At 41.0% G+C, this 14362-nt stretch overlaps 1 protein-coding gene across 1 annotated transcript in view; it reads right to left on the reverse strand.

Moving 5' to 3' along the window:
* PLCH2 (phospholipase C eta 2) overlaps positions 1–14362 on the reverse strand; it is a 400220-nt gene that overhangs the window by 31112 nt on the left and 354746 nt on the right. The window contains exons 15-21 of the mRNA XM_018565131.1: positions 14291–14354; positions 14115–14212; positions 12429–12611; positions 9060–9167; positions 7262–7386; positions 2449–2533; positions 1431–1577 (exon numbers count right to left, since the gene is read on the reverse strand). Of these exons, the coding sequence (XP_018420633.1) occupies positions 1431–1577; positions 2449–2533; positions 7262–7386; positions 9060–9167; positions 12429–12611; positions 14115–14212; positions 14291–14354 (810 nt within the window). The remainder of the gene's footprint in view (positions 1–1430; positions 1578–2448; positions 2534–7261; positions 7387–9059; positions 9168–12428; positions 12612–14114; positions 14213–14290; positions 14355–14362) is intronic.

The following is a 14362-nucleotide window of genomic DNA, read 5'->3' on the forward strand; positions in this document are numbered from 1 at the left end:
AATTCTCCCCAACGGGACACAGACTACAAAAAATAAACGGATAGGCGTTTTACCCATTCTCGACACTTAAAAACAATGCCCCTCCTATCACTTGCAGATTTTATCATAAAACCAATTTATTGCTATCCCTACTTCTAAGATCCCGGATGTGTGAAGCTTGTGATGCGGTAATGAACCCTCCTGGCACTGGGAACAATGACATACAGGCATTTGCAAGTTATAATGGCCCCTGAGCAACAAGGACTGGATGAAATGCTGGTTGACGAGTACATGCTGTTACTGTGGTAGAAACGGCAAAGAGAAAGGAGAACCACAGGCAGACAAATATGGGAGAAGAAGAACAAGACAGGGCCACACAGAGCAGAATAACGTCACTGGAATAAGCAGACAGGAGTGTAGAAGTGGGAAATAAACAAAATATGAAAATTGACTTGGCAGATATTAAAGGGAAGAAAAATAGTGATATGAAGTGCTGACATGGGATTTTAGGCATTGCGATTTTGGCACTGCTGGAAATCTTTATCATTTAGTGTTAGAGGTCTATAAAACAGAACTGTTGACAAGGTAAGTAATGGCTCAATATTTCACATTGCATTTTTGTTTTGAAAGTTAATTAGGTTAGGAGTTAAGCTATAGTGTTTAGAAAAGGGCTTGGATTAGGGCTTAAGTGGAAGACTAGGGTTAGGTATTAAGATTTGGAACCCTGCCATAAAAAATGCCATGCAGCCATTTCTGAAGTGCATGCATGTACACAAAATGTGGTGGCAGGAGGGTGAAAAAAGGTTAAAATCGAATTTTATAAATAAATAAATGATGCACAGTATCTTAATATACTATATGCCATTAATTGACAGTATGCATCTTAATGAGTATAAGCATTAGAGATAGGTTACGAAGGAGAGGAGTTCTTACAGTAAAATATAGGATTCTCAGCACAGAGAGGTTTGTGCCTTGGTTTTGAGCACCTAAAAAGTAATGTACTTCATAGAATGAGGATGAAGACCAAGAGGAGACGTTGGAAATGAACAGGACAGAGGAGGCACAAGTCTGCAAGCAGTGAATACTGATAATGGAGACTGAAGATAGACAGACAGCAGGGGAACGGGTTTCTTGGTCTCATTTGTCAAATGTGCTCCTCTCCTGCCCTGTCATTCTCACAGTGACAGTTCATCTGTCAGATGCACAGCACCTGTCCTTTCCCTGAGTGCTCCAGTGGAACGGAGCACTGATGTCTGAAGTCCCTTGTGAAGTAGACCAAGACCTCGCATTACTTCATGCCTGGTCAGCCAACACCAGACTGGCCTGGGCATTCTAGCATTGCAGTAACCTAGAAGTGGGCTGAGGATTTATATTTTGACTGTGAGCAAATGAAGGTTTAATTTTCTCAAATGAAACCCCTATTGAATAAGAATTACAGCAGAATAACTCACCTGGCATCATGCTGGTAAATGAAATTGTTCTCTCTCCGATAAAGTCCCGTCCAATCGGATCGTGATCCCATACCAAGAAACGTATTAGAGAGATCTCTGGCATGTGTATAGTAAACACTAATGTTTCCTCCCACATTGGGTTAAAACCTACAAATAAATGACACGTTCACATGTTCACTTCTAAAAAGGGATTTCATCATCTTATTTGTGTAGGGCAATGATGCCAAAGCTAAACTAGCAAAACATTACATACTGCAGTATTAGCACTGCTAACCAATACCCGTATGCACTGAGCCTTTAGTGGTATTTTACTTCTCAAAATGTATCTAAAGCCATTTTTGAATATAGTGGTGATGGGATATAACCCCTCTCATTCTATGATATGCCAATTCATGTAATCTTCACTCCACATGAGGATATAAATTATTGGCACTAAATAAATACCTGTAATATATACTATGTCAGGCTATTTTCACCGTCTCTGTCCACATTAGAAGATTCACCGTGTTTGTCCTGGGGACCACTGTCATCACGACTGAAAGCGAGACAAAATCTAACATTTTGATTTTTCCCCAGAACAGAGGGGAAATCTTTCAATGGGTCTCTTTTTTTACGGTGACAACCATCTAAGAGGGTATTCCCCTTCATTTGGACAGATTTCTTTCAAATGAAGGGAAGTCTCCCCAATAAGAAACAGATGACCAAAAAAAACTGACAGGGCTCTAACCATTCCCTGCTCTATTCAAAACAGGAAAAAAAAACATTTGGCTTTAAATGCGACAAAGCACGATAACTAAAAACAATAAATAGCAAAATGACTGGATCCAATATGCCTAATTGCTATGTTGTTTCTCATTTATATTTTAGTATAGGTAAACTCATGTAATCCTCTTCATTTCACATAAAGGGTGTAAATTGTCAGCATTATATACAGAACATACCTGTACTATATAATATATATATACACACCAATACAGCGCCACACAAAATGCATTCTCCTGGCTGGACTGCTGCTTACCATTGTCATCTACAACCCGCGTTTGTTCTTTAAAGCAGTCTGTAGGTAAACCAATGATTTCAACTTCTACAAATGGATCAATGATCTGAAATATAAACCCACACACAAACAGTTAGACCAGGGAAGGTGCTTTACATCGTAGCATTTAATAGGTCTGTTTACTTATACCTGTCATGGCGGTCACAATTCACATTCATTGATAGCACTTCAGAAACAGAATGGGGGATATCAATTTGGTTGCATCGTCACCTTATTTTCTGATTTCTAGTGCATATAATTAGTGACAGATTTATTATTTTAGTTTATGTTCCATTCCTAAAGCCCTTCCATGTGCACCTTGCTTTAAATCTAGTTATGAATTGATAAGTGCATTTGCCATTTGTTTCACTTGTTGGATTTGGTATGGGGACACACTAGGGGCTTAAGCTGCCATTGTGATGTGCTGGGCTTCTAGTGTGTCCCTGTGCCTTTAAGGAGGAATATGTTGCCTCCTGGCGGGTCTGCACCCAATTAATCATTTGCTATATATATGCTCCAAAATGGAGGCTCTCATAGATTTAGGACCACACTACACATAGGGGCCTTGACGGGGCAGTGTGGCGTCCACATATTTTGCAAAAGTTGTCCAATTAAAACCTCTGTATTTAACCCCGATAGTTAGACTGGGGAACCTTTTGCTTTTGGCTGTCACAGCAGTCACATTATCGGGAGCCTATCCAACCAAGTCCCAACTGTAAACTGACGCATATTTGCAGTGTTGTGTAAGCATATGTTACAGTGTAAGAAAAACAGTAATATAACGTAGTTATGTTTGTAGACATAGAACATATGGGTAATGCTAGGGATCTTACAAAAGAAGTACTCCCAAATGAAGGGAAGGAAATCAGTTGTAGAAAGGTGCTCATGGTGGTGAATAAAAAGACCAATTGTGCCATTTTTCATGGAAATGTCACAGAGTCCTGGATTAAGTAGCAGATTCTTCCCATGAGCATTAAAAAGTCCATTTGGGTTAGGACATATAGAATGGACTTAGAACTGCAGTTTAGTGCTATAAACCATTGATTGACAGGTTTATCTGTGAGGAGCTCAATAAGGCATCTGATATATATATATAATCACAGCCAGAAATCCATTGTAATCCTAACTTGTATTCGTGGAGTGGGGAACCAGTCTCCATTACTATGACACTGCCTCGTATCGATAAGCCAGAATCTGGTGAATGTTTTGAGAGTGCATTTGTAGAAAAATTTTAATAAAAGTTTGCAGGAAAGGAACTATTTATTTTATATAGAGTAGTGAACATGAGAGGAGTGAGAGGAAACTGATCAGGTGATCTGTGGTGCATGGGAATGTGGATAAGGAGAACCAGGTCATGGCCGAGGAAGCTGTGGAGTAAGGAGTCATTTTGGCACGTAAGCTTGTAAGATAATAATAGAACTCCACCGAGAGAAGCTACTGTGTTGATGCAAACTTTCTTTTAGAAGAGTACATAGGCTCAGATAGCACCAGAATTTGATTTAAAACTATCACATGGGTGTGCTGTTGTGTAATTTCATAAAATTCTGTTATATTGTATAAGGTCTTTGCATTTATAGCAGACATTCTCAGTAATGCAATACTGTGAGGCCCTTCAAAGGCTAAGTGACCTTCCTGATGTTTCATGTTACACCCATTATTAGGGTGCAACACGAAACATGGTCGGATCGCAGACGCCCCCGCTGTAGTCCATTGACACTTCCTCCCATACCCCGGTACGGACATGGATGGGAGTAACAGGCTGCAGGAGCCAGTCTTTACATCTGTGCTCTACTGATCGCGGTTGCAATGTTTTACTGGCTTCTGTGCAAAAAAATAATACATGAACATGTTTTATTTTATGAAGTGTGCTTTTTATTCTTTTTTTGCCAAAAAGGTTTCATTTCCCTTTAAGCCCATTGGGGCAAAATGTGTCAGCAGTGGGCGGTCTATGGATGGGGACAGAAGCATGTCGGCTGTTGAACTACAATAAAGTTTTATGGTGACATCAGTGGTGTGCGGGACTTGCTTTGCAACTCTGGGGGTCCTGCTTCAAATTGGGGCCCAGAGTAATTCAGCTATACCCCTGGAGGCAATCTCCCATTTTTGTGCAGCTCAGATATTACTGGTCTCTAACAGAAGCAGGCAATAGATGCACTTTAAATGAATTGTCTTTCCAGTGACAAACACCTGAAAGTTCACTAACAAAAACAGACAATGATATATGGAAAATCAATACATGTATACCGTGAGTGAATCAACTACAAATGTCCTCAGCAGCAAGTGTCAAACCTTAGCAGATGTAATACTTTATTCATAAAGAAAATGTCAACCCTTCTTCAAAATGATTGCTAAGGCTGACCGCGTAGTGAGGACTTTGTGTTCAATCGCAAGACACATTGTGCTGTCCTTTTACCGATGTCCTGTATTGTCCCTTGTGTGACACTTCTAAAACTGCCAGGCACAAGGAACAATCAATTGCAAATAATGTCATACAACTCTCATGTCAGTTGGATATCATCGTTAAGGATATGAAAAGAGTTTTAAAACATAACTCTTAACTTTAGAAAATAAGGCAGCTGGGTTATCATCCCAAAACCATCGAATCTATTTTAAATGCAGCTAATGTAAGTATCTCAATTGGACTGTATATTGGCTTTCTGTAATCTACTACACAGCAAAGCTTAGACTAAAGCTAATATCCAATGAGGCAGGGCAGGGCCAAGAGGTGGGCCAAGAGGTAGGCAGAAGAGGCCAAAATCAGCAGCGGGGGAAGGTGATGCAAACAGGACCTGCAACCTATGCTGCTGAAGTTGGGGGCGGGCACAGTTTGGCATTTCTGCCTCGGTTGCTGAAGGCCCTTGTCCCGCCATTGCAATCAGGCTTTGCGGCAGTGCACATGTGCTGAAAGAAAACATGCAGTAAAAGAGGAAACCAGAGTTGATGACTTATCACTGTACTGCTACTCCTCTACCGTCAAATTAACAACTCAAGGGTGTGTCAAGGACCTTGGCGCACTGTCTGACAGATTACCAGGATTACTGGCTGAACAGTATACACATCCTTTGGTAGGTAAAATATTTCAAATTCTGTATATGTTTATTTAGATGGTTGCCATGAGTTGGGCTTCATGCAAATTGTAGCCATGTTAACAATATTTACCATGTACAAGTAATGGGCTATATTCCATGTTATTGGGGTTACCTGTCGTGTCATCACGCATGTGCGGCCATGTGATTGACCCCTGCCGACGGCCATTTTGGTGATGGACGCCCGCAGAGAGAGGAGTGGACGTTCACCCGGCGGAATAAGGTATGCCGCCGGGTCCCCTCCTCTCTCCTGACACTGTCAGGCTCTCGCTCCATGACCGAGTACCCGACTTTTTAGAGGGGGTGACACCAAAATGACTGTCAGCCATTTTGGTGTCACCCCTGCAATGGTGTCACCCGGGTGCGGGCCGCACTCCCCTTGTGACGCCACTGGTTACATTTACACATTTGAACGAATGCTACATAGATGTGGAATGATCATTGTCACTGGATCAGGACAAAATAATGGTATAACATTTATGCATTGTATGCTTTCTCTACAGACTCCTCCAGACCATTCAATCACGGGAGAAGACTATCACCTGAGATAGATTTGATGTTGATCCTCAAAAATAAAGCCAAAGCATTGGGAACTTGTTCAGGGTTTAAATATACAAACAGTGGACAACTTGAAGTAAATGTGGAGACACCCAAAGGAGAGTAAAAGGTGCCATCACAGGGATGATCAGACGTCAGAATGGAAATTGCAGTTGCCTGAATTGGAAATTTCTATGCATTTTCAAAAAGTACTTATTGTGGTTTTCACGGATTCTCAGATTACCAACAACAAGGCCATTTCTGACAGCTTGTGGGCCTCATGTACAGCAGAAGCTCCTGAATGAAATACAGAAGCCCTAAGCCGGTTGGCTGAACATCATGCTGTAGATTTCAATTATAACTGGGCAGAAAAAGCAAGCAAAAATCACCCGCTCACTGCAGCAGGATTTTTTCACTTTTAGATGGACCATTTTATTTAGTGTTAGCGGTCACAGAGGAGTGTTTTTGACAATTTTGACAAAACTTTCTAGCCTAACCAAATAAGTGACCTAATTAAATTTGTCAAAACACAATTTGACACTTAATAGCTCAGTGCTCAACATGGTTATACTAGCATCTAAAGGACTGGTACATTAAGTACTCAGGAATTGCACATGACTATAGCCGCCCTTTTCCCTAATAAAAGAAAGCACAGCAGTGTCACTAAACATTCAGCAGGGGGCAATGAAGATCTTTTTAATGTCTATCTAAAGCCAGGAACAAAAATTGTATATATTCTAGATTATTAATCCTTAGATGTTGTGACTGCATTAGTTTGCCATGCTTTTTTTCCACCTACACACTTCCTGTCCTAAGGTGACAACACTCACTCACCGTACTGTGTCTATGTAGAAGCAGCGTTGTCACCCTAGGTTGCCCACTCCTGATTTAGACTACAGTATACCTTCCACTCTTCTTACCTCCCTGACATATAATAAACCATAAGGGATGCTAAAACTGCTTGAGATTTTGGTGCGGTAGAATTCTTTAACTCTAAAATGTATGGCAGTAACTTTCATCCAGTTATGATACACATAGAAACTAATTTCCCAATTGTATAAGGCTTCAGCAGCACTGTAACACCAAAAGTACTGGGCCCTCACCTAACTAAAAGAAACCAGCCCTGAAGCAAAAACTGCCTGCATTTCTATCTGATGTGAAACTTTTCTTACCTCTCCCCGATCTCCCAACATGGAGTCCTTCGGTTTTGGAAGTTGTTGGCCACTGATTATTCGGAGAACAAGCTGCTTCTTTAACTGGCCTGGTAAGGGGTCTTCTGAATTTGGATTAAAGGCACCTACAATTTGAACAGTGGCAGTTTAACCATATGTATAATTTTAATATTTGACATGCACTATGACATGAATTTACAGTATAGCATTGAAGCTTGCCAAATACCCTTTCATTAAAGCACATCTCCAGGATATTTCTCCTAGTGTGGACAAAACAGCAATAAGAATCTGAAAGGGGTTCTAATACTTCCCTCTTTGAAGCCTAACTTCAAGCACAAGAAAAAAAAAACTACACTTGCAGGGCTACTCTAACTCTAGGGGTAGTAAAATAAGGTGTAATAGTTATGCATTCTTCCCTCCAGCAGGCTTCCCCATCTGTACAACTGGTCCCTCAAAACCTCGTCTCTAAGGTGCTGCCTGCTGCGGTCATATGCCTGTCTCCTTTACATAGGGTGCAGGGCTAATAGTCCTGCATTGTACATAATGACAGTGAGAGACCATCCACACCCCAGGGCACCAGGGAGAAGAGGAAAGCACTTGAGCCAGACAGATAGGGGTTAGGCTAAGTAATACACCCTCCTCCCCTTCCCCCATAGACTTAATAAGCTGTCCCGATCACAATAAGGGTTAGTCAGTCTTTGCTTTCTGATTAGAGTAGACTTCAAGGCAAAATGTTTTTCCAAATTAGGGGTTATAGCCCACTTGGGTTTTAGAAAAAAAAAGAAGCTTACAGTGGTCCCCTCTCTGCAAGGTTTTTTTTCTTCTATCTCAAGTAGGCTTTAACTCATAAGTTGAAAAACATTTTTCCTTGAAGTCTACTCTAATCAAAAAGCAAAGACTGACCAACCCTTATTGTGATGGAGACAGCAAAAACAGAAACCACTATGGTACGCTTGACTTCAGGGGCCCAGCTCTTGCTAACAAAGCTGTTCTCGTATATATCCCCCCCACTAATGATAGAATATAGATAAAATACTGTCATTCTTTTTTTTTTAAATCAGCTGGACGTTTTCGGGATCCCAAGTTTGTGTGAGGCAATAGTGTGCAAGCTGGTGTTAGTATGAAGAAAAAAAAAAAGATTCAACAGGCATTGATTCATATTTTGTGCAGCAGGCCAGAATAGATTTGGTATGTCACTAAAGCCAACTATCTGCAGCTGTGACCACATGCAATACCAAGTCCACCTATCAGGGTCTCTACAATATCCTAAACCATGGAGATCCTCAAAGCACCTACCAGAGTAGAGGAGATAAACGTTGTATATCTGCTTAATTGTGGAATGAAATAGAAATTTTAAGGGCTAGGAATCAAAGAGCTCACAGTCTCTCTTTAAATAAGAATTCCAGTCTAAATAAAAAGCAGAATATTACTGTAAATCGAGAAGAGCTTTAAGTCAACAAACATAAAAGCCTTGACTTTTAGGCTCAGTTCAATTTTTGCATATCAATTCTTCATGGCCAACCAACTGGGGGGTATAAAATGGTCATATCTTTTGCCTACATGTTTGGTACTATATGGTGTCCCCCCCCCATTTCATGTCAGAAAGTTGCAAAGCATGCACACCTCTCTGTACTGATGTTTGGATAAAAGTATTTTCCATATATAAATGCGTTATTTGTAATTGTGTAAGGACGACACATTATGTTTAATATATGGTTTTGTCCCAGTAGCTTAATTGTACATCCCCTTTGCAATGCTGTTAGCAGTATTAAGTATAACTCCATAATCACTTTCTTACCATGACACATGCATTTTGGCTTCAGAACATAACCACAGCTCCCATTACTGTTAAACTTAGCTCGGTTCAGCTGCAGCATCCTTCCTTCCGACTGGTAATTTAAAGCAACTGTTCAACAAACAGAGAAGACTTTGTGACTTCAACACACGCTGACACAATCAATAAAGTTACTGCACAGCTTAAAGTTTATTTTCATCTGGATATATCGAAGAGGGTACAGCTCATGTCTTGAAAGCACTTCAAGGTACACTCTGCAGAAGTACTTAGAAGTACATTACAAAATAAAAGCTCAGAGGGGTATAAGGTAGCCATCACAATTACAGTTCTGGAGGAACTCTAAGTCTATGCACATCTTGCAAAATTCATTCACTGCTGACTACTCCTAAATTTGCAGCTGGTTCCAATCAGCTATTCTCCATTTGGTTTAAATACATTTATTGTAAATTTCTTCTATTTTTTCCTTGCTAATGCTCCTTGTATATAATTTGGAAGCGTTTTCTTAAAGTAGATCTAAACTCTTTTTAAAAAACGGTTATTAGATTTTGTTAATTTTTTTTGTACCTCAGATCTCCTCCAAACCTTTCCACCATTTCCTGTCTACATGCACTTCCTCCAGCCCCAAAAGCAAACCATTCCTTTGAATCAGCTTCCTGATAGATACAGCATTGGACCATGTCTGCACAATGTGTTAGTACAGATGCTTGTAGTCTCCATTGGGATCTTGCGTGGCCAGTAACAACAGTGAAGCACAACTGGGAGTCAGTTGTCATCCCATTACCACAAAGGACACGGACCTTCATGGCAACAACTTATGAAACTGCATTAACATTGAAAAATGTATATGGGATTTTAGTGATTGGGTATAAATATACATTAAAGGCCAATAACTCTAGGTATTGGTGCGCTGAATACCCCCTGGTGTGTCTCTAATCTGTTCTTGGCAGGTTTAAGTTATCCATGTAACCGAGGTCCGGTCACAAAAAGGCTTCCAGTGAGTCAAAAATGTACCTATAGTCAGGCCCGGATTTCCCACAAGGCCACCAAGGCCCGGCCTCGGGGCGGCAGAGCGCAGAGGGCGGCAGCGGTGACCTTGTGGGAAGTTGCGACAGAGCTTTTGCCATCCCCCCTCCAATATTCATCTTCTGTCTTTTTCACCACCATTCCGTTTGCTAATAAGAGCAAGTTGGTCTGGTAGAAGTTGGCACAGGGCTAAAGACTCCCCCCCCATGCCCAAGTGACATCACTTGGACCTGGTAAGCCACTAAGGCAATCAATGCTGCATTGTGGGAGGAAGGAGAGAGAGTCATATACCCCCCAATACCTGGAATCACTGGGCAATTTCCTTTGCTATATAGACAAGCAATGCGGCAGAGGAGTAAAACAGATAATAAGCAGTGTGGGATGGGGGCTTTTAGGTGAAACTGCGACCTGCTCTACATCAACAAAGCACAAGTTGACTTTAAGCTGGCCCAACATGCTACAATCGCCTTTAGATTAACCAACAACTATGCAGTGCAAGGTCTACCTGACTGAATGTAAATTGAACAGATTGCTTTAATATGCTTTGTACTTCATCGTTGTTGCTAAATTTAAAAGAACATTGTAAAAAAATTGTAAATCAGAATGTAAGGCATGTGATGGCTTTACATCCTGAACACAAGAGCAGTGGTGTGGTGGATCAGTATCATATGATCACCATAATCAACCAATTATGATGAGAATTTGTTACTTGTTTGACAAACTTTCCCTCTGCTTGTAGCAATGTGTCTTTTCTTTTCTCTTGCTGAAAGCCAAGGAGATCAACATGACAGGCAGGAAGTTATAAAAATAGAAAAAAGGTAAAAAATCTGACGCATAACAAAACTGAAAAATCAAGTCTGCTCACAAAGCTTTTAAGTACTCCTGGCTGTGAAAGTGTTAAGCAAGCCTGTCTGCTCAAGCTTTAATAAGGCGAAGAAAAATGTGCACAATGCAGTAACCGGCAGCAAATTCAAAGATAAATGGTGAGATCTGATTGGTTGCTATGGGTTACAAAATATCATGTCTCGTCGCGTGATCGGATATAAATTCCTGTGATAGTTTATAGTTTATACCCATCACATCACCCATCATTGGTGATCCTAAAAAGCCGAGCTCAAGAATATTCTTACATGAGCACCATGGGTTTTATGTGTCTTCTCATATATCTTCCTTACTGTCTGTTATTTTGTCTCCTTTCATCAAGATTGTTTCTATAGAAACAGAACAGTATCCGCAAGACATGTCTGTTCTATCAGAAAAAATATATATCCCTCACAAAGTTCTTAATGCCAAGACTTGGCAAGAGATGGAAATGTCTCGGAGTTTCATGCGCCGAGTATTGAAATGATCCACTTTCATATTCGTGGGTTCATTACCACTGCAGACACAGATGAGGCTTACAGCTTTGCGGCTGGCATCAAAAGCACGCTAGGACAGGGTTGGTTCAGCTGCTGCATGAACAGCTTGCTCAAAGCACCATATCGCATAGCTTGGTAGATGGGCCAGCTGAGCAAGTTGAGGACTGTAGTTCAACTGCAGCTGGAAAAATCATAGGTTTCCTCTGTGCTGGCATGGGATCAAAAGACATTCAGACATCTAATCTACTAAGCAGCAGTTACCACCTAGTGACCATATCAATCTCTCTATTCAGGACTGTAAACTTTGAAAAGGCAGGCCAGAGTTGCAGTGTGCTGCTTTTATTAGTTTGTCACTGGTCGTGCTCAATAGGCAGGCATATAGAAATTGGTGAACTGTTCGGCATGCACCAGTCTTTGTTACTCTCCCTTCTTCAGTCTATACTGGCAGCCTGGTGATCTGATTTTTTTCTGCTGCAGTTAAGCAAACAAACTAAGTCACTTTCCAGCTTGTGATTAGACAGTAGCAGTTTAGCCATCAACATACACTACTCTCCTCTTGATCATATGTTTCTTATCAGCAACCAATTAGCTTGTAATGCTGGCCCTTCCACTCACAGCCTGAGTGCTGCTGTACAGGGGAATACAAGTGGCTCATACCAAGTCAAATTTAGGCACACTAGCTGCATTCAAAAACTTTTCATTATTTTTTAATATATAACTAAAATTAATATTGTGGAAATTTGTTCAGGTTTACATAAGAGGAGAGGAAAAAAACATAAGCACAGAATCAAATAATTTTTTTTACATGGTATGCTTTTCAGTGTGCGCTTCACGCCCAGGCCAAGCCCAATGGGGACAAAGAATTCATCACTTCGTGTAGTGATGTTCTGTGTGTAATTTTGTTCCAAACTAAGTCTATGACCCTGCTCCTCTATTAAAAAATTTAAATCATAGCCAATTCTCCTGGTGTCTACAGCTAGTTTGCCCTCACCTAGCTGGCAGCCGGAATTCCAGAAGGGCTGTGGGTTGTAATTGCTGGAATCCACTCTATAGGATGAAGGGTAGATGCGAGAGAGCTGGTGCTGGTTGAAACGAACAAACTGCGCTGGCTTCTGCTGAAGGATCTGATGTGCTTTTGTCTCGCTAAATGAAGAAACCTGCCAGCTGCAAGAGACTGTGGAAACAAGAGAGATACAATATAACATGATCATCAGTTGAGCAATCTGATATAAGGTTGTACTTACTGTCCTGAGAGATCTTGTCATAATAGCACAGCATGAGAAACGTTACTACGCTGGTTGGCAAAAGCCAGCTACATTTATAGAGATGCTACCGGAAAACAATGGTCTAAAATGGTTTGTTATGTTTTGCTGGAGTATGTCCACAAATGTCTGTGCATAGAAGATTTTCAGTTGAGCTTGGCTCACTAAAGTGGTCTTCAGAAGTCTTCCCACCCTAAGAAAAATGTACTGGGGTTTCTGGATCACTATCCCTGCTAAAGTTACACACCAGAATAGTCAATACCAATATTTAACTGGGTACCAAAAGGGCCCAAGGTCTGAATGTTGGGCCGACGGGTCAGTAAAGTGACCTAGGTTGTTAAACAGATCAAACTCCTATCCCTTTAACACCCCAGTTGGACCATACTGGGGAAAGCCACATGCAGCTATAAAAACTACATCTTCAAGTAACTCAGGATTTATATCTACTCAAACAGCAAGAAAACGGCAACAATCCATCTGTTAGAAATTAAAAGGCTTTTGGGTGCTTTTTCTGTGCACAGGACCATTTTGTGTTTACCACATATTGCACTCACTGCTAGCAAACTTTGTCAGGTTATGTATTGTTTATTCACAATTACAAATTCCAGACTCTACGTATCAAGATGCCACAAGACTGTGTTATCTTAACCGCGACAGAACAAGGGCACAGAGTAGCAGACTGAAATTTACAATGTTTGTGTAGGAAAGAGAAGGACATCATATAGAGTATAAGGGATGAGTACATAGCCTGGCAGCAGGGCCGGATTTCCCACAAGGCCAACCAAGGCCCAGGGCAGCAGGGGTGTGGAATTCCTATCTCCCGATGCCCGGGCGGGTAGTTGTTTTCTACATTTAGCCCTGCTTTGGACAGAGCAGAGCTAAATGTACAGCGGGGAAGCTGCCGCTTGTTTTGTACAAGTGATCTTGGTGACATTGTATGCAGCCTGCAGGCCTGCTATGCTCCACGGGGGTGGGGGGGCATTGAGGTACATGGCCTTGGGGTAGCAGAGAGAGTAAATCCGGCCCTGCCTGACAGCAAAGATTTGTCAGAGAACACAGGCTCGCAGTTTAAACTTCTTAGAGAACTTTAGTCTAATTAAAAGTCATGAACTTATTTTTATGAGGAGCTTTTCTCTTAGCAAAATACTTGTGTAACTAAATAATACCTTTATATGTTCCTTACTTGCAAAGATGGAAGACTAATACACATTCTACAACAGTCATTCAGGGAATGCCTAGCACTGTACTTTGATCAGTGAATACAAGCAATTTTCTGACATGATGAGGGGCAGATCGTGATGCAATCGCCCAACATCCATTTAGAGAACACCTTGTATTAAAGTCAGGCTTCAATGCGAAGAAACTTTTTTTTATAAATTAGATCAGTTTAGCACTTGCAAATGGCTGTCACTTACTTTCTGATTCCACATCGTGGATACCAACAGACTTTGTGTATTTCACCAAATCAGACAGTGCCCTGGAAAGTTTCATTGTCTTCTTTTGCCTGGTAATTCTAATGCACAAATATAATATTATTAATTATCCAGCATAGGGAAAGAGCATAAAGAGACACTAGATGATGTCTTCATACCTGCTGTAATGTACAGATGTTCTGGCCAAGCTTCCCTGCCGTTCCAGACTATCATCGCCTTCTTCTAAGCTT

This window comes from Nanorana parkeri, unplaced genomic scaffold (genome assembly GCF_000935625.1).
Source record: "Nanorana parkeri isolate BGI_ZX_2015 unplaced genomic scaffold, ASM93562v1 scaffold815, whole genome shotgun sequence".
Taxonomy (NCBI): Eukaryota; Metazoa; Chordata; class Amphibia; order Anura; family Dicroglossidae; genus Nanorana; species Nanorana parkeri.